General features: G+C 41.5%; 1 protein-coding gene across 1 annotated transcript in view; it reads left to right on the top strand.

The window, feature by feature from the left end:
- Nucleotides 1-20,088, top strand: part of LOC112258460 (nuclear body protein SP140-like protein) — a 29,780-nt gene that overhangs the window by 3,920 nt on the left and 5,772 nt on the right. Inside the window, exons 2-5 of the mRNA XM_024432842.2 lie at nt 10,522-10,696; nt 10,948-11,175; nt 11,382-11,501; nt 13,423-13,556. Of these exons, the coding sequence (XP_024288610.2) occupies nt 10,522-10,696; nt 10,948-11,175; nt 11,382-11,501; nt 13,423-13,556 (657 nt within the window). The remainder of the gene's footprint in view (nt 1-10,521; nt 10,697-10,947; nt 11,176-11,381; nt 11,502-13,422; nt 13,557-20,088) is intronic.

Genomic DNA, 20,088 nt, shown 5'->3' with positions numbered 1-20,088 from the left:
TGATACCTGAGCTCCGAGGCATGTGTTGAAATCTCTAAGCAGCTAACATGCTGACCAGACCAGACGCGTCGCGTACGCAAGTGTTGCAAAATAAATTTATCACATACATGCTATTCAATCATTGCACCCACACTGCTCGCGCACGTCAGCGAGCGTCTGCGTGGCCAGGCGCTAAAATAGAACTTGGTTCTATTTGTGACGCTCAACGCACTGCAAGTCCTACCTCTCCCATTTCCTCATTGGTTTTTAGGAGCATAAACCCACGTGGGTGATTGAAAGATGAACTGATGTAACATTTCAGGCAAAATAACAACCCAATGTTTATATCCCAGGTCAAATTAGCTAGCAACAGCAATTTAGCTAGCTAAATTGCCATAAATGTTTAATGCGTTTTGACCTGGCCCCAATTAATATCATTGATTCAGAGTTTGTTTTGATATTTCAACCTGATTGTCCTGATCGCATCTGGTGTGGGGGACCAAATTCAACATGTGCGCCAATGCGTGTATCACTTTATCAGGAGTACATCATCAATGACGTCCAAAGCTTCATTTGATCACATGCTTTTTCAAACCGTGTGTTACAAAATGCGAAATCCCACCGATTTCTCTGTGGTTCCAGTGCCTTCTTCGATTCCAAGCTCCTTTCAAACTCCTTTCAAACACCGATCTGTACTGGGCACTTTCTTACAAATATAGTTAGGATTTTGTACAAAAAATGTCATCTGACCGTTAGCTAAGCTGGTAGAGTAGAGAACATTCAGTGACGTGAGGGTATGAGGTAGAATCCTGTTGAAGGCACACTATTTTGAAATTGGTTTTATGTGAAACAACACTTTCTGCACAATTGAAATATTATAATTTCTTTAGTATAGTACACGCTTCTGTCTTAAGCATCCTAAATAATGCCATAGATTCTGTTTTTGAAAAAGAGTCAACTTGAACTCTAAAAAGGGATGCATGATGTAAGATGCGAAGCGGGTATTCCAACTGATTATAGGCTACTGAAGCCAACAACTTACTGCTGCGCCACAGAGTTAGGTGAAAGCAACGGAGAAAAACATCTGTCTGATAATCATGCGCTGCTATTTATTGCTAACCAGCAGATGTCACTAATGTGCATTGTGAACAGATAATGAAGCTCTGTTTTTCTGCACATTTTGGTGAAAGCACCGAAGCCTTCAGAAAGCATCGGTTTCCCATCACTAGTATTTCATATCACTTGCACTTCTAGAGACCTTAAGAAAGGCTTCCAAATTGTCAGCAATTACAGGGCAAAACTGACCAAAATGACATGGCAAATGCCTTTAACTCAACCATTTAAGGTTTAAGACTAGCTGCCACTCCAAATCGAGTCAAACTTTATTTGTCACATATGTCGAATTAAACTGGTGTAGACCTTACAGTGAAATGCTTACTTACAAGCCATTAATCAACAATGCTGTTTTAAGAAAATACCTTTAACAAAGTATGAGATAAGAATAACAAATGATTAAAGACCAGCAGTAAATAACAATAGCTGGGCTATTAACAAGGGGTACCGGTAACGATGAGACATGTGCGGGGTGCACTGGTTTTGAGTTAATTGAGGCAATATGTACATGTAGGTACATTTATTATAGTGACTATGCATAGATAATAACAGAGAGTAACAGCAGCGTTCCAGAGGGGAGGGGGGCAAGGCAAATATTCTGGGTAGCCATTTGATTAGCCGTTCAGGAGTCTTATGGCTTGGGGGTAGAAGTTATTTAGAAGCTTCTTGGACCTAGATTTGGCCCCCCGGTACCGCTTGCCGTGCGGTAGCAGAGAGAACAGTCTTTAGGACCTTCCTCAGTAGGGCCTTGCGGACGTAGGCTGAGCGGTTGCCATACCAGGCAGTGATGCAACCCGTCAGGATTCTCTCGATGGTGCAGCTGTAAAACCTTTTAAGGATCTGAGGACCCATGCCAAATATTTTCAGTCTCCTGAGGGGGAATAGGTTATGTTGTGCCCTCTTCACAACTGTACCATGTTAGTTTATTGGTGATGTGGACGCCAAGGAACTTGAAGCTCTCAACCTGCTCCACTACAGCCCCGTCGATGAGAATGGGGGCATGCTCGGTCCTCCTTTTCCTGTAGTCCACAATCATCTCCTTTATCTTGATCACGTTGAGGGAGAGGTTGTTGTCCTTGCATCACATGGTCAGGTCTCTGAACTCCTCCCTATGGGCTGTCTCATTATTGTCGGTGATCAGGCCTACGACTGTTGTGTCATCAGCAAACTTAATGATGGTGTTGGAGTCGTGCCTGGCCGTGAAGTTTGAGTGAACAGAGAGTACAGAAGGGGACTGAGCGCGCACCTCTGAGGGGCCCCTGTGTTGAGGATCAGCATGGCGGATGTGTTGTTACCTACCTGGAGACGGCCCGTCTGGAATTCCAGGATCCAGTTGCAGAGGGAGGTGTTTAGTCCCAGGGTCCTTAGTTTAGTGATGAGCTTTGAGGGGACTATGGTGATGGGCTGTAGTCAATGAATAGCATTCTCACATAGGTGTTCATTTTGTCCAGGTGTGAAAAGGCAGTGTGGAGTGCAATAAAGTGCATCATCTGTGGATGCAAATTGCAGTATGCAAATTGGAGTGGATCTAAGGTTTCTGGGATAATGGTGTTGATCTGAGTCATGACCAGCCTTTAAAATCATTTCATGGCTGCAGATGTGAGTGCTACGGGTCGGGCACAGGGACTATGGTGGTCTGCTTGAAACATGTTGGTATTACAGACTCAGACAGGGAGAGGTTGAAAATGTCAGTGAAGACACTTGCCAGTTGGTCAGCGCATGCTCTGAGTACACGTCCTGATAATCTGTCTGGCCCTGCGGCCTTGTGAATGTTGACCTGTTTAAAGGTCTTACTCACATTGGCTGCGGAGAGCGTGATCACACAGTCGTCCGGACCAGCTGATGCTCCCATGCATGTTTCAGTGTTACTTTCCTCGAAGCGAGCATAGTAGTTATTTAGCTCGTCTGGTAGGCTCGTGTCACTGGGCAGCTCTCGGCTGTGCTTCCCTTTGAAGTAATCCATGGCTTCTGGTTGGGGTATGTACTGGGGACGACGTCCTCGATGGATTTATTGATAAAGCCAGTGACTGGTGTGGTGTACTCCTCAAGGCCGTCGGAAGAATCCCGGAACATATTCCAGTCTGTGCTAGCAAATCAGTCCTGTAGTTTAGCATCTGCTTCGTCTGACCACTTTTTTATAGACCGAGTCACTGGTGCTTCCTGGTTTAATTTGTGCTTGTAAGAAGGAATTAGGAAGATAGATTTATGGTCAGATTTGCCAAATGAAGGGCGAGGGAGAGCTTTGTACGCATCTCTGTGTGTGGAGTAAAGGTGGTCTAGAATTGTTTTCCCTCTTGTTGCACATTTAACATGCTGATAGAAATTAGGTAAAACTGATTTAAGTTTCCGTGCATTAAAGTCCCCGGCCACTAAGAGCGCTGCCTCTGGATGAGAATTTTCCTGTTTGCTTATGGCAGTATACAGCTCATTGAGTATGATTTTAGTGCCAGCATCAGTCTGTGGTGGAATGTACTGTAGACAGCCATGAAAAATACAGATGAAACTCTCTTGGTAGATAGTGTGGTCTACAGCTTATCGTGACATACTCAAGACTTCCTTATCATACAACCTCAAGACTTCCTTAGATATTGTGCATCAGCTGTTGTTTACATAAATGCATAGGTCCCCACACCATGTCTTACCAGAGGCTGCTATTCTGTCCTGCCTATAGAGTGTATAACCTGCCAGCTGTATGTTCTTAATGTCGTCGTTCAGCCACGACTCGGTGAAACATAAGATATTACAGTTTTTTATGTCACGTTGGTAGGATAAACGTGCTTTCAGTTCATCCCATTTATTTTCCAGCGATTGAACGTTAGCTAGCTGGACGGATGGCAAGGGCAGAATAGCCGCTCATTGCCTGATCCTCACGAGGCACCCTGATCTCTTTCCGCGAAATGTCAGTTTTCTTCTCAAGCGAATCACAGGGATCTGGGCCTGGTCGGGTGTCTGTATTATATCCCTCCCGTCCGACTCATTGAAGAAGAACTCTTCGTTCAGTTTGAGGTGAGAAATCGCAGTTCTGAAGTCCACATAACCACATATGAGTTAAATTGGTACAGCATTCTCAATCATGGGTGCAATAAATATAGCCTCTTACAAGGTATGCCTGAAAATATGTTTACGGTACAGAAACAACAATACCATAGACCCACTATTGGTCAAAAGATTTTCTGTGGGGTGGAATTACAGTACCATTCAAAATACAGCAATTCTACCAAAATGCACCATTTATAGTATGCTGCAGTAAAACGTTTAATTGTTCTTTTTTTACTGTTGATAATACCTCAAATTACCGTATAAATTCGTTTTCCATTACAGTGTTGAATCCATGATGCTCGTTGGGTTATGGGTTATACTATCAAGATTATCTTACTGACGATTTTACCATTATCCATGAGCCATTATTCAATATGTTTAAAGCAGTGATTTTGACCGTAAAATGTTGCCATGTATAGACCCATAAACTGAATTAATGTAATAACTGATCGATTATGTAATGTCAATAGGTTTGTTTAGTGTCTCTTACACGATGGTAGACCTTGCTGAATAGTAACATTGACCTCATCCCGTCAGTAGATGATGCCTGGCTATTCTTTAAAAGTGCCTTCCTCAACATCTTAAATAAGCATGCCCCTCTCAAAAAATGTAGAACTGGGAATAGATATAGTCGTTGGTTCACTTCAGACCTGTCTGCCCTTGACCAGCACAAAAACATCCTGTGGCGTTCTGCATTAGCATCGAATAGCCCCCGTGATATGCAACTTTTCAGGGAAGTTAGGAACAAATATACACAGGCAGTTAGAAAAGCTAAGGCAAGCTTTTTCAAACCGAAATTTGTATCCTGTAGTACTAACTCAAAAAAGTTCTGGGACAGTGTAAAGTACATGGAGAATAAGAGCACCTCCTCCCAGCTGCCCACTGCTCTGAGGCTAGGAAACACTGTCACCACCGATAAATCCACTATAATTGAGAATTTCAATAAGCATTTCTCTACGGCTGGCCATGCTTTCCACATGGCTACCCCTACCCCGGTCAACTGCCCGGCACCCTCCACAGCAACCCGCCAAAGCCCCCACCATTTCTCCTTTACCCAAATCCACATAGCTGATGTTCTGAAAGAGCTGCAAAATCTGGACCCCTACAAATCAGCCGGGCTAGACAATCTGGACCCTCTCTTTCTAAAATTATCTGCTGAAATTGTTGCAACCCCTATTACTAGCCTGTTCAACCTCTCTTTCGTATTGTCTGAGATTCCCAAAGATTGGAAAGCTGCCGCGGTCATCCCCCTCTTCAAAGGGGGTGACACTCTAGACCCAAACTGCTACAGATCTAGATCTATCCTACCATGCCTTTCTAAGGTCTTCAAAAGCCAAGTTAACAAACAGATCCCGACCATTTAGAATCCCACCTTACCTTCTCCGCTATGCAATCGATAAGAGACATTACTGTGCAGCCGTATTCATCGACCTTGCCAAGGCTTTCGACTCTGTCAATCACAACATTATTTTTGGCAGACTCGACAGCCTTGGTTTTTCAAATGATTGCCTCGCCTGGTTTACCAACTACTTCTCTGATAGAGTTCAGTGTGTCAAATCGGAGGGCCTGTTGTCCGGACCTCTGACCGTCTCTATGGGTGTGCCACAGGGTTCAACTCTCGGGCCGACTCTCTTTTCTGTATACATCAATGATGTTGCTCTTGCTGCTGGTGATTCTCTGATCCACCTCTACGCAGACGACACCATTCTATATACTTCTGGCCCCTCCTTGGACACTGTGTTAACTAACCTCCAGACGAGCTTCAATGCCATACAACTCTCCTTCCGTGGCCTCCAACTGTTCTTAAACGCAAGTAAAACTAAATGCATGCTATTCAATCGATCACTGCCCGCACCTGCTCGCCCGTCCAGCATCACTACTCTGGACGGCTCTGACTTAGAATACGTGGACAACTACAAATACCTGGGTGTCTGGTTAGACTGTAAACTCTCCTTCCAGACTCACATTAAGCATCTCCAATCCAAAATTAAATCTAGAATTGGCTTCCTATATCGCAACAAAGCATCCTTCACTCATGCCGCCAAACATACCCTCGTAAAACTGACCATCCTACCGATCCTTGACTTCGGTAATGCCATCTATAAAATAGCCTCCAACACTCTACTCAACAAACTGGATGCAGTCTATCACAGTGCCATCCGTTTTGTCACCAAAGCCCCATACACTACCCACCATTGCGACCTTTACGCTCCCGTTGGTTGGCCCTCGCTTCATACACGTCGCCAAACCCACTGGCTACAAGTTATCTACAAGTCTCTGCTAGGTAAAGCCCCACCTTATCTCAGCTCACTGGTCACCATAGCAGCACCCACTCGTGGCACGCGCTCCAGCAGGTATATCTCACTGGTCACCCCCAAAGCCCATTCCTACTTTGGTCGTCTTTCCTTCCAGTTCTCTGCTGCCCATGACTGGATGAATTGCAAAAATCTCTGAAGCGGGAGACTCACATCTCCCTCACTAGCTTTAAGCACCAGCTGTCAGAGCAGCTTTCAGATCACTGCACCTGTAAACAGCCCATCTATCTACCTACCTCATCCCCATACTGGTATTTATTTATTTATTTTGCTACTTTGCACCCCAGTATCTCTACCTGCACATTCATCTTCTGCCAATCTACCATTCCAGTGTTTAATTGCTATATTGTAATTACTTCGCCACCATGGCCTATTTACAGTGGGGCAAAAAAGTATTTAGTCAGCCACCAATTGTGCAAGTTCTCCCACTTAAAAATATGACAGAGGCCTGTAATTTTCATCATAGGTACACTTCAACTATGACAGACAAAATGAGAAAAGAAATCCAGAAAATCATATTGTAGGATTCTTAATGAATTTATTTGCAAATTATGGTGGAAAATAAGTATTTGGTCACCTACAAACAAGCAAGATTTCTGGCTCTCACAGACCTGTAACTTCTTCTTTAAGAGGCTCCTCTGTCCTCCACTCGTTACCTGTATTAATGGCACCTGTTTGAACTTGTTATCAGTATAAAAGACATCTGTCCACAGCCTCAAACAGTCACATTCCAAACTCCACTATGGCCAAGACCAAAGAGCTGTCAAATGACACCAGAAACAAAATTGTAGACCTGCACCAGGCTGGGAAGACTGCATCTGCAATAGGTAAGCAGCTTGGTTTGAAGAAATCAACTGTGGGAGCAATTATTAGGAAATGGAAGACATACAAGACCACTGATAATCTCCCTCGATCTGGGGCTCCACGCAAGATCTCACCCCGTGGGGTCAAAATGATCACAAGAACGGTGAGCAAAAATCCCAGAACCACATGGGGGGACCTAGTGAATGACCTGCAGAGAGCTGGAACCAAAGTAACAAAGCCTACCATCAGTAACACTACGCCGTCAGGGACTCAAATCCTGCAGTGCCAGACGTGTCCCCCTGCTTAAGCCAGTACATGTCCAGGCCCGTCTGAAGTTTGCTAGAGAGCATTTGGATGATCCAGAAGAAGATTGGGAGAATGTCATATGCTCAGATGAAACCAAAATATAACTTTTTGGTAAAAACTCAACTCGTCGTGTTTGTAGGACAAAGAATGCTTGCATCCAAAGAACACATACCTACTGTGAAGCATGGGGGTGGGAACATCATGCTTTGGGGCTGTTTTTCTGCAAAGGGACCAGGACAACTGATCTGTGTAAAGGAAAGAATGAATTGGGCCATGTAACGTGATATTTTGAGCATGACAAAGATCCCAAACACACTGCCCGGGCAACGAAGGAGTGGCTTCGTAAGAAGCATTTCAAGGTCCTGGAGTGGCCTAGCCAGTCTCCAGATCTCAACCCCATAGAAAATCTTTGGAGGGAGTTGAAAGTTTGTGTTGCCCAGCAACAGCCCCAAAACATCACTGCTCTAGAGGAGATCTGCATGGAGGAATGGGCCAAAATACCAGCAACAGTATGTGAAAACCTTGTGAAGACTTACAGAAAATGTTTGACCTCTGTCATTGCCAACAAAGGGTATATAACAAAGTATTGAGATAAAGTTTTGTTATTGACCAAATACTTATGTTCCACCATAATTTGCAAATAAATTCATTAAAAATCCTACGATGACATTTTCTGGATTTTTTTCCTCATTTTGTCTGTCATAGTTGAAGTGTACCTATGATGAAAATTACAGGCCTCTCTCATCTTTTTAAGTGATAGATCTTGCACAATTGGTGGCTGACTAAATACATTTTTGCCCCACTGTATAACTAGTGAATAGCCTTCTCTCTATAAGACTATGGGTACCTTTTTATGCTTTTCTCGCCTTGATTTAATTTTCTATCATTTATTTTTATTTTTATACAGATTCATTTTAAATGACTTCCGTAAATCAGTTGCCGTCCCTCAATTGTTTGTGGATGATGTGTCTCCTCCTGGGCAGCACACTGTAAGGGTCTGATCTAAGCGGGTCCTTGTCCTCTTTTGGTCAGACAGGAATTTCCTTCATGCTTCTGTTGGGGTTCATTTCATTGTTCTTTGTCAATCATTGGCTCATCGGTGAAATTCGCATTATAACAATATCTTTAATTAAATCATTCAAAAACCTTTATAAATGCAATTGCAGACAGAAGTTGACAAACAGGAACATAGCACGCATGTTTCTGAGTAAGTTCTGCGTCAAAGAAAAGGTCCCATGTTATTTTATCAAACCCAAAGTCCAGTTCTCTTGATGTCACTGCCTTCGTCATGATCTTTTACTCATGAGACCAAAACCATGCCTACACAGCTATAAAAACAAGGCTTTTAGTGTGTTATCTAAAAGATTAGCAGTAAATGTCCAAGTTGATTTATAGTGGATTGTCTGACGAGTCTCCTATCTCTTACACTCCCCTGCAGAGTTCTGTTTTCACAGTCACACATTTCTCAGGAAGTTTCTTCATAAGAGGCAGAGAGCCTAGAAAAGTACTGTGGAACAATATTAAACCTCATAATCTATATATATTGTTAATCTGTAGTCTAGGACCCTGTAAATGTAACAAGGGAGAGGTTGTATAACCCCTCCCCTTCTATTAATACAACATAAGCATAATCAATTATTCTAATAGATCAATCATTTGGTACAGCCCCAATCATGACCCCTAAGTGAACTCCTGACACTTCATAAAATGCACCACCGAGTTTCCTCACAGACCCCCACTGGAAAGCTCTGCTGGCAGAATCAATCACTCAAAGTCAATCTTAAATTAATCATTGTTTATTGTCAGCGCGCTGGAGAGGTTCCAACCAATTCAATGGACCATAGTACACATGTCAACCAGGAGCTCTCCTGGGCAGACCCAGCAGTTGTCTTTATATATGGCTATACACAGACAAGTTATATTTGCATGATTTAGCATATTTAATTAATCATTACCGTTTTGTTTCATTCATGTGACCGACCAATACTGGTTCATAACATGTGACCGACCAACATCTCACGAGGCTTCTCCTCTCTAAGCTGAGACCTTGAGACCTAGCTTTTGTTTGTTCTCAAAACAAGGTCTGAAACATTACTGTATAGTAATTCCATTAATTCCTCTGGAGGACTGCACTTAATCTCTCTCGGACAAGGTGACTTTTATCAATCGGCTCTATTTATGCTCAGATTCTAAAATGCTAATTAGCGTCAAAGTAGACATCCTGCAAGACTACATATCCCTGGAAGCTCCTGCACGTCATTTCTAGCTGACACCTTTGCATTAGCAAAGGCATTGTGTCAATTTTAAGACATTTCACAGAATTTTCCACTTTAAGAAATGTAGCTCATTTAGTAATTACTACATTTAGCTAACGTTAGATAGTTAATCCAGAGATTCTTACCAATGCCTCGATTCGGCAGACTTGTAACCACATTCGTAGCTAATTAGCATTTCATTTTTTTTTTTTTTTTTGGGGGTAAATACAGGCAAATATATTTATAAAAGTCACCTTGTCCTTGAGAGATTTACACGGTTATCAAAACGTCACGCCAGGGTAAGCCTACATGAAACACAGCCCATATTTTAAGTGTTTAAAAAAATTATGGGAAAAATGAATGGTGGATAAAAGATTGTAACCATTTCCCGGTTTGACCGCGAAAGGTTCCTTGAGGATCTCCAGGGTTCAGCGGGCCAACAATGATTCTAAGAGTGTTCTGTGTACGCTAAGACCATTCACTGTCCTATTACTAGCTGGGTACAAACGATATAAATAACAGGTCTTTGAATGTTATTGTAAGAGTGGACATTGGAGTTGAGGATCATTGATTAGTAATGCCTGATGTGTGTCCATGAATTCCACTCTGTCACATGAACTGATTGGGATGGTAGTTGCTTCTAGAGAATCAAGTATCACTCTACTCCAGCCACAATTTGACCATGGTGTTGTATTTGAACCCTCCTGCAGAAGCTGATTCGGTGTAGGAATAAGGCAGTGAGGGAGAAGGGTGTGTACCAGGTGTTGGACTGGTTGGAGGCAGAGAGGCCCAACAGCATCAAGGTGTTCTGGAACTGTGTGTTCAGGGATCACCTCCTGCTGCAGTACCCCACGTTACGCCTGCTCCGAAACCGCCTGCTGGACGGTCAGTTCTGGAGCCTTCACTCTTATTGCTGTATTATTATGGTATTATTTTGGCATTTGTATGGATAGGTTAATATCTATATATAATTCTAACTCCTAGTATAATAGTATAATATAAATGTTGTCACAATGGTGGATACTTTGAAGTTGAGGTTCAAAGCCTTATCAAATTTGTATTTATTATAATTTGTTATTAGGTGTACATTAATTAGGTTGCATGGTTGGCTCAATTTTGCCTCCAATCCCTTGTAGGGTCTTTCACATTTTATGAGAATCTGCCAGAGAAGATGGAGAAGGAAGAGGATGAGGAGGATAAGAAGAAGAAGGCTTCAGCGGATGAAGAAGAGGAAGAGGAAGAGGAGAAAAAGACAGGAAGGAAAAAGAGTAAAGAGAAAAGTGAGAGTGCAGAGAAGGGCAAGCCCAGCACGTCCACCCAGTCCACCCCCAGTCAGAAGAGGAAAGTCCAGAGGGTCAAAAACTGTGAGTCCCAGGCTTCATGTTCCCTGGGGGAAAGAGGAGGCCTTGAATCAGAAAGTCTAAAGTACCTCTGTAACTTCAAACAGACATTTTCTTGAGTAAATATTGACTCTTGAATTCATAGCGTAGGAAGTAGTGGGGGGAGGGAATATTTCATTTTTATTTTCAAGTCACATCTTAATGACTGTCCCTAACATGTCCCAATGCAGGTTCTCCTTTTTGCAAGGGGGAGAAATCTGACATCTGGACCTGGCCCTTCTACAAGATCCAGCTCCCAGTCACCTGTGGGGACAAGGAAGGCATGCTCATCAGAAACATGCTGGCCACAGGTACGTCGTAACAATGGACTTAATATGATATGTTTGTGTGTAATGGTTGGCTCATTGACATTGCAAATGGGGAATAACCAATCACGAAGAGGCGTTGCCAGCTGTGAACTCTATAGGTAACATGCAAACATGGTGAATGTGACTGTAGCCTACATCAAATGTTGCAATGGTAAAAAGTTTGCTATTATTTTCGTCGGCATTATCACTTTGCCTACTCTAATATGTTGGCATGCATCTCTTTTTTTAACCAATTCTGATGGTCCTTAAAAGTGGAATTTTGCTAATATTACCGTTATATCAACTCTGAAAATCTTTGGCACAGTAGGCATCAATTCACTTGCCAATAACGTTGCATACTTTTGAAAGGTCTATCATTTTCATTGAACACAAAGTTAACATAAGCCCTAGATGCCTTCAATTGGCCAATTTATAGGCATGCCCAATTTTGACATATTATTTTAACAAAGTGATGTTATGTAGGTAAATAAATAATCAAAAGAAAAACGTGTTTATTTATTAGCCTAGTGGTTATAAGTATTTAGGCATATCTCAGTTATCTCAGTTCACTGGTCACGATGGCAACACCCATCCGTAGCACGCGCTCCAGCAGGTGTATCTCACTGATCATCCCTAAAGCCAACACCTCATTTGGCCGCCTTTCATTCCAGTTCTCTGCTGCCTGTGACTGGAACGAATTGCAAAAATCGCTGAAGTTGGAGACTTTTATCTCCCTCACCAACTTCAAACATCTGCTGTCTGAGCAGTTAACCGATCGCTGCAGCTGTACATAGTCTATCGGTAAATAGCCCACCCATTTTTACCTACCTCATCCCCATACTTTTTAAAATGTATTTACTTTTCTGCTCTTTTGCACACCAATATCTCTACCTGTACATGACCATCTGATCATTTATCACTCCAGTGTTATTAATCTGCAAAATTGTAATTATTCGCCTACCTCCTCATGCCTTTTGCACACAATGTATATAGACTCCCCTTTTTTTTTCTACTGTGTTATTGACTTGTTAATTGTTTACTCCATGTGTAACTCTGTGTTGTCTGTTCACACTGCTATGCTTTATCTTGGCCAGGTCGCAGTTGCAAATGAGAACTTGTTCTCAACTAGCCTACCTGGTTAAATAAAGGTGAAATAAAAAAATAAAAATAGTTGTGAAATAGGTCTCATGTGACATCATTGTCAAAAGCTCAAGACATACTGTTACATGCACAGTAGGTGTATATTATTTATGGATTGATCATATAGAAATATTAAAACATGATTTTATTTAAAAAATATATATTAAATTTTTACCCCTTTTTCTTCCCAATTTCGTGGTATCCAATTGTTTTTAGTAGCTACTATCTTGTCTCATTGCTACAACTCCCGTACAGGCTCGGGAGAGATGAAGGTTGAAAGTCATGCGTCCTCCGATACACAACCCAACCAAGCCGCACAGCTTCTTAACACAGCGCGCATCCAACCCGGAAGCCAGCTGCACCGGGTTGGACACCTGCTAATAACTCTTAACTGGTTAGGACAGCTCATGAGGTGTCCTGAATATCTATCGACTTGGTGTGACTCTTATTTATAGCTTCACCTCTTATAGTTTCAAGGACAGCTATAGTTTTTTACCCATCAGCACTTACTATAAATGTTCTACTCTGAGACCCTTTGTGAATACGGGCCCAGATCTAATGCATAGACTTTAGTGGGTTAACACAGGATTGTGATGTGCAGGAGACCCATGTTTCAATCACAGTCAGGCACATGTGTACTACGGTCCATTTTTACTTTGCATGGTTTTAATTTGTGGTGGTGTGAATGATGTCTGACTTCATCATTGGTTTGTCTCAGGGGAGAGGTGCATTGTGGTCCAGTGTTGCTGGTTGATGTCTGACTTCCTCATTGTTTTTTATTCAGGGGAGAGGTGCATTGTGGTCCAGGGTCGCTGGTTCACCCCAAGTGGCTTTGAGGAGTTTGGGGGAAAGAAGAGCAGAAAGAACTGGAAGTACAGTATCCACTGTAGAAACACCACTCTGGGAGAACTGATCCAGGTATAGCATATATTTTGATTACATTTATTTGACCATTTAAAAACACAATTCAACCAGGCGTGGATACAATATATTTAAAATCATCAAATAAAACACAGAAAAGTTGAACAGCTTGGTCACTTTTCAGACTCTAATCAGGCCTATGTCATTTGGACAATGTTTCCATACACTACTACACTCTGGGATATATATACAGTACCAGTCAAACGTTTGGACACACCTACTCATTCCAGGGTTTTTCTTTATTTTTACTATTATTCTACATTGTATTCTACGTTGTAGAATAATAGCAAAGACATCAAAACTATGAAATTACACATATGGAATCATGGAATCACCAAAAAAGTGTGAAACAAATCCAAATATATTTTATATTTGACATTCTTCAAAGTAGCCACCATTTGCCTTGATGACAGCTTTGCACACTCTTGGCATTCTCTGAACCAGCTTCATGAGGTAGTCATCTGGAATGCATTTCAAACCAACAGGTGAGTCTTTGTAAGTTAATTTGTGTAATTTCTTTCCTTCTTAATGCATTTGAGCCAATCAGCTTTGTTGTGACAAGGTACAGAAGATAACCCTATCTGGTAAAATACCATGTCCATATTATGGCAAGAACAGCTTAAATAAGCAAAGAGAAATGACAGTCCATCATTACTTTAAGACATGAAGGTTAGTCAATCCGGAAAATGTCAAGAACTTTGAAATTTTCTTCAAGTACATTTGCAAAAACCATCAAGCGCTATGATGAAACTGGCTCTCATGAGGACTGCCGCAGGAAAGGAAGACCCAGAGTTACCTCTGCTGCAGAGGATAAGTTAATTAGAGTTAACTGCACCTCAGATTGCAGCCCAAATATATGCTTCACAGAGTGCTCACAGACTGCTTGAATCAGGCCTTCATGGTCAAATTGCTGCAAAGAAACCACTGGTAGGCAACAACACATCTACCAAACTGACCCTCCAGACTAGGGCCCCTCAGGGATGCGCGCTTAGTCCCCTCCTGTATTCCCTGTTCACCCACGACTGCGTGACCACGCACGACTCCAACACCATCATTAAGTTTGCCAACGACACGACGGTAGTAGGCCTGATCACCAACAATGTTGAGAACCTAAAGGGAGGAGGTCAGAGACCCGGCAGTGTAGTGCTAGGACAACAACCTCTCCCTCAACATCAGCAAGACAAAGGAACTGATCGTGGACTACAGGAGACAGAGGGCCGAGCACACCCCCATTCACATCGACAGGGCTGTAGTGGAGCTGGTCGAGAGGTTCACGTTCCTCAGTGTCCACATCACTAAGAATCTATCATGGTTCAAACACACCAACACGGCACAACAACGCCTATTCCCCCTTTAGGAGGCTGAAAAGATTTAGCATGGGCCCTCAGATCCTCAAAAAGTTCTACAGCTGCACCATTGAGAGCATCTTGACTGGCTGCATCATCACTTGGTATGGCAACTGCTTGGCATCCAACTGCAAGGCACTACAGAGGGTAGTGCGTATGGCCCAGTACATCACCGGGGCCAAACTCCCTGCCATCCAGGACCTCTATACCAGGCGGTGTCAGAGGAAGTCCCAAAAAATGTCAAAGACTCCAGCCACCCAAGCCATAGACGGTTAATTCTGCCTCTGCATGGTAAACGGTACCAATGCACCAAGTCTGGAACCAACAGGACCCTGAACAGCTTCTACACACAATCCATAAGATTTCTAAACAAGACTGCTAGATAGCTAATCAAATGGCAACCCAGACTACCAGCATTTACCCTTTTTTGCAATAACTCTTTTGCACTGACTATGCACACAACCTGGACTCTACCCACACATTCACACATACTTACACTGAGACCCGACCCACATACATAAAAACACCCACTACATACACCCACTTGGGATTCATATTTTCCAAAGAATCTACCAAGTCTCAATACTAGGAAAAATTCATAATTATCCAGAGTCCCGGGAAATGTCCATAACAACTGGAAGTGTCCATTTAAAGTTTTTAAAACCAAGATATGGTCCCTATGCCAGGGTTCTCCCCAAATAAGAGGGGTGCTGCGCCACCTTGTCGGCTGGGCTGCACCACTATGTAAAGATTTCAGAGCAAATAAAACTGCTTGCTTAACCCGGGTTTATTAACTGCATTCGAGTCGCGTGTGCAGTCCGGCAGTGTCAATTATGCGTGTGCTTTGACTTCATGCTCACTTTGTGTGAAGTAAATACGCTAAGCTAAAGGCTTCCATGCGACAACCTGTTAGGTTTATTTTATTTTTTGCTAATCTGATGCTGCTCATGTTGTGTATTTTATGGAATTGCATTAGTGCCGACATTGGGGGAAAATCTCATTACATTTCTTAAGGAAATGGGAAGTGTAAGTGTTTCCGGGACAGTCCCAGGTTCCCGGTTACCGATGTCAATCCCGGTTACCGATGTCAATCCCTGACACCCACACACATAACATGCATACACATGCATACTAACACCACTCACACACACATATTTTCACTCTCACCACATATGCTGCTGCTACTGTTTATTATCTGAAGCGTGACAAATAACATTTTATTTAATTTTATAAGCTTTCAAACACACTGTCCACTTGTGACAACCAGCCCCATCGTGGGGTTGGATGTCACATAGTATGGGGTTGGTTGTCACAATGCTTGCTTGTTGCTTATTGCTTTTGTAACAAGAAGTGAAGAATGTAGCAAACAGATTCTAGAAATACCCTTTCTTTGATCATACAATATTCCTAACACAATTCTGCATTTTATGCCTTTAGAATTACATGACATTTTTAGTAAATGACAGGAAAAATGTGTATATGAGAGAGAGGCAATGAAGGGACCTCTTTATAACACAAGCACAAAAGTGCTTGGGATTTATTGTGTATTGGCAGTGGCAATGATGATAGTGACAGCCAACCCTATATTCCATGTGACAACCATCCCCAGCTATCCCCTTAATGAAAATTAAAGACATGTTCCAGAACTTTGGTGACTAGTAAGTCTCTCTTTTTTTAACCTCCCGCTTTGGACTGGATGTGTCAATGTGTAGTTCATAAATGCATAATATATGAGCAGAATGACTGTCTTATTTAATTAGCCATGAAATACCTAGTTTGAAAGTGACTGTGCACTGGGAGCTGTGCGGTGCCATTTCCCCTACATTTCCCCCATGTGGGCCAGCCCCCTAGCAATTAGAGTTCTGCCCAATGAGCTTCAGCGCCTTGCCATTTGAGTGACAGCTAGCTAGATGCACACACAGCAGCGCAAGCGAGTGAGAGAGCAATGACGTGGTGCACATATCTGCACAAATGTGATGTAGGATGCAATTTTCAGGGACCATTAGTCTTTTGGCTTATTAGCCTACTTTCAGAACTATTGCCTAGAATGTTTTTATACAGTTTATTTCTTTTTTTAGGGGGTAGATCAGCTTTAATATTGCTGATAGATTGTGGGTTCTTATCAATGTAATTGTTTGCATAAATTCCAATCGCCCATATATATTTTTTAAATATATTTGTTTCCTTCTTTATCATTTTACCCTAATCCTTCCACCCCTCCCCTAGTTGGAGTAAAATAATGGACAACAATACTTAGGCTTCTACTTTCAGTTTATACATATTATATACATTTTACAGACACAGTGTATTTTACATTACTTATATATTTTTATTTGTTTTTAGTCCAACACTTCAGCTACCCTCAACCCCTTCCATCTATCTCTAATTTCCATCAACTGTGCTGTGATGTTTCACAAAAGTTCTGAACCTTTCTATTATCATAGTTTCTACAGATTGTAAATTAAAGATGAATATTTTTCCTAAGATTAGCTTCAGCCATTCCTAAACTTGCGAACAAAAACAAGCTACAGTTACGTCATTTGACTGATGCTCTAATCCAGAGCGATTTACAGGAGCAATTACGTTTAAGTGACTTGCTCAAGGGCACATCAACAAGGGCTCTTAACCACTAGGCTACCTGCTGCCCTACATATGGGCAGTACCAAAACAAGTTATCTAATGATTCTGTCTCTTCGCAGCAAAATCTCCAGAGCTGGGATTGGTTGTATCCCTCATATACATAACATTCTATTGGTTGCAAGAATTTTGTATAATAATTAAATGGAAAAACAAACTTTTTAATCCAGTGTTGTTTTGTGTATCAGTTCATAAACCACATGCTATGGAATCGGCACATCGAAAATCTCTTCCTAACTATTTTGCGCAGCTTTCAATTTTTTGGTTCATAATGGAAACTGGGTTACTTTCTTGTAATCACAATTTTCTTTAACAAATCTTGGTCTTTAATGTAGGGTCGACAGACAACTGCCTTACCTTCTTCCCCTTCCACATGCCTCTTCCAATTTGGATATAGCAGACATTTACATATATTTTTGTTAGCTGCATGTGTGACAACTCTGTGTGACGTTCTTCCTCTGTTTGCAATCCCAATGCTCATTGTTACACAATGAATTGTCTTTTGTTTGATAAAATCCATTTTTATAACCTAACACGAAACATTTTGTGAACCCCTTGTGTCGTGAATTCCGTCTCATTCCATTTTTGACGACTCATTCAATGTAAATAATCACACGAAACGTGACTTTTCCAGTCATGTTTGGTTTCATTGCAATCAACTGGTTTGTTTGTAACACAACCAAACCTGATGGGTCATTTCGCAGGACGTATTGACTGAAAGAAACAGATTTGAAGACAACAAGTAATGACATCATTGTGCACCAATGATATGACCGCTGTTTCGTTGATTGACTGTATTTTAACCCAATGGCCACTGATTGTCTTGAAATCTAGCTGGGTAGATAGCCAATGAGCTGAGGTAAACGGCAATATGTAATGTTTTAGTGTTGGAAGACCAACCCATGGAGTAAACTCCGGGGTAAAGAGGGTCATTCGCCATTGAAGTTTCATACCGGAAGGAGGAACGCATGTTTTGGTAAAGCGCATCTTCAGCTGTTTATATATCAATCAGTATGGCGACTAAGTCAGGGAAAGCTAAATCTAAGTCTAGATATACAGATGTACCAAAAAAATTAGAAGAAATTGATCGGGAAAGTGAGATAGAGATTGTTGGAGGACGATTCATTTAGCGATTCCCAAATGGAGGAATATTTTTTGAACGGATAGGACATCGTTTTGGACTGGTAAGTTCTTCTCATGCTAATGCCGTTGTTTGAAATTAATAATATAAAATATTATTTGTGATTTAAAAAAATGTTTGTAGCAATATAGAAAAATGTAATGTAATGAAATGTGATATGCGTGTGTCTGCCGCCCCACTCCACCCCATGAAATAGCCTATTTGAGGCTGTTGAGGGGAGAGCAGGCCCACAACAATGGCCAAAGTGAAATGGAGACAGTAGATACAGCTGGTCTGTTGTAATATAATAAAGACAGTATATCTAGCTGGTCTGTCATAATATAATAGAGACAGTAGATCTAGCTGAAATGTCATAATATAAAATAGACAGTAGATCTAGCTGGTCTGTCATAATATAAATGAGACAGTAGATCTAGCAGGTCTATAATAATATATTCAACCTTATGTTCCCTGTACTCTATATACAGTGGGGCAAAAAAGTATTTAGTCAGCCACCAATTGTGCAAGTTCTCCCACTTAAAAAGATGAGAGAGGCCTGTAATTTTCATCATAGGTACACTTCAATCAACTATGACAGACAAAATTTGAAAAAAAAATCCAGAAAATCACATTGTAGGATTTTTAATGAATTTATTTGCAAATTATGGTGGAAAATAAGTATTTGGTCAATAACAAAGTTTATCTCAACACTTTGTTATATACCCTTTGTTGGCAATGACAGAGGTCAAACGTTTTCTGTAAGTCTTCACAAGGTTTGCACACACTGTTGCTGGTATTTTGGCCCATTCCTCCATGCAGATCTCCTCTAGAGCAGTGATGTTTTGGGGCTGTTGCTGGGCAACACAGACTTTCAACTCCCTCTCTGTGTTTTTAACTGACTTGTCTAGTTAAATAATGTTAAAATATATTTTTTTATAAAAATAAGTAGACTGGGATATGACTCAATAAATGAAGATGCTAGTTATCTCGTGGCTTGACCTAGGGACTCAGAAATAGGTTTGAAATATAGCTCTCCCTTTCCTCTTTTCAACAAACGTACATGTTCATGGATACTCCCATAATTAAAACATTTACAAAGAAAATAGAAAATATCACACATTTATTGATTTAGTTGTACTTATAAAAAATACATTCCTCTCACCTCAATGTGTCACGACTTCCGCCGAAGTTAGTTCCTCTCCTTGTTCAGGCGGCTTTCAGCGGTCGCGTTGCCGGTTTTCTAGCCATCATCGATCCACTTTTCATTTTCCATTTGTTTTGACTTGTCTTCCCACACAAATTCCATACTTTCATGTTGGGTATTTAACCCTCTGTTCCCCCCATGTCCTTGTCCGGAATTGTTTATTGTAATTTATTGTAGTTTATTTTATTGCTTGTGCAAGTTATTCTGGTGTGCGACGGGTTT

Source organism: Oncorhynchus tshawytscha, linkage group LG09, assembly GCF_018296145.1.
Source record: "Oncorhynchus tshawytscha isolate Ot180627B linkage group LG09, Otsh_v2.0, whole genome shotgun sequence".
NCBI classification, from domain to species: Eukaryota; Metazoa; Chordata; class Actinopteri; order Salmoniformes; family Salmonidae; genus Oncorhynchus; species Oncorhynchus tshawytscha.
This window is presented reverse-complemented; position numbering and strand designations above follow the sequence as displayed.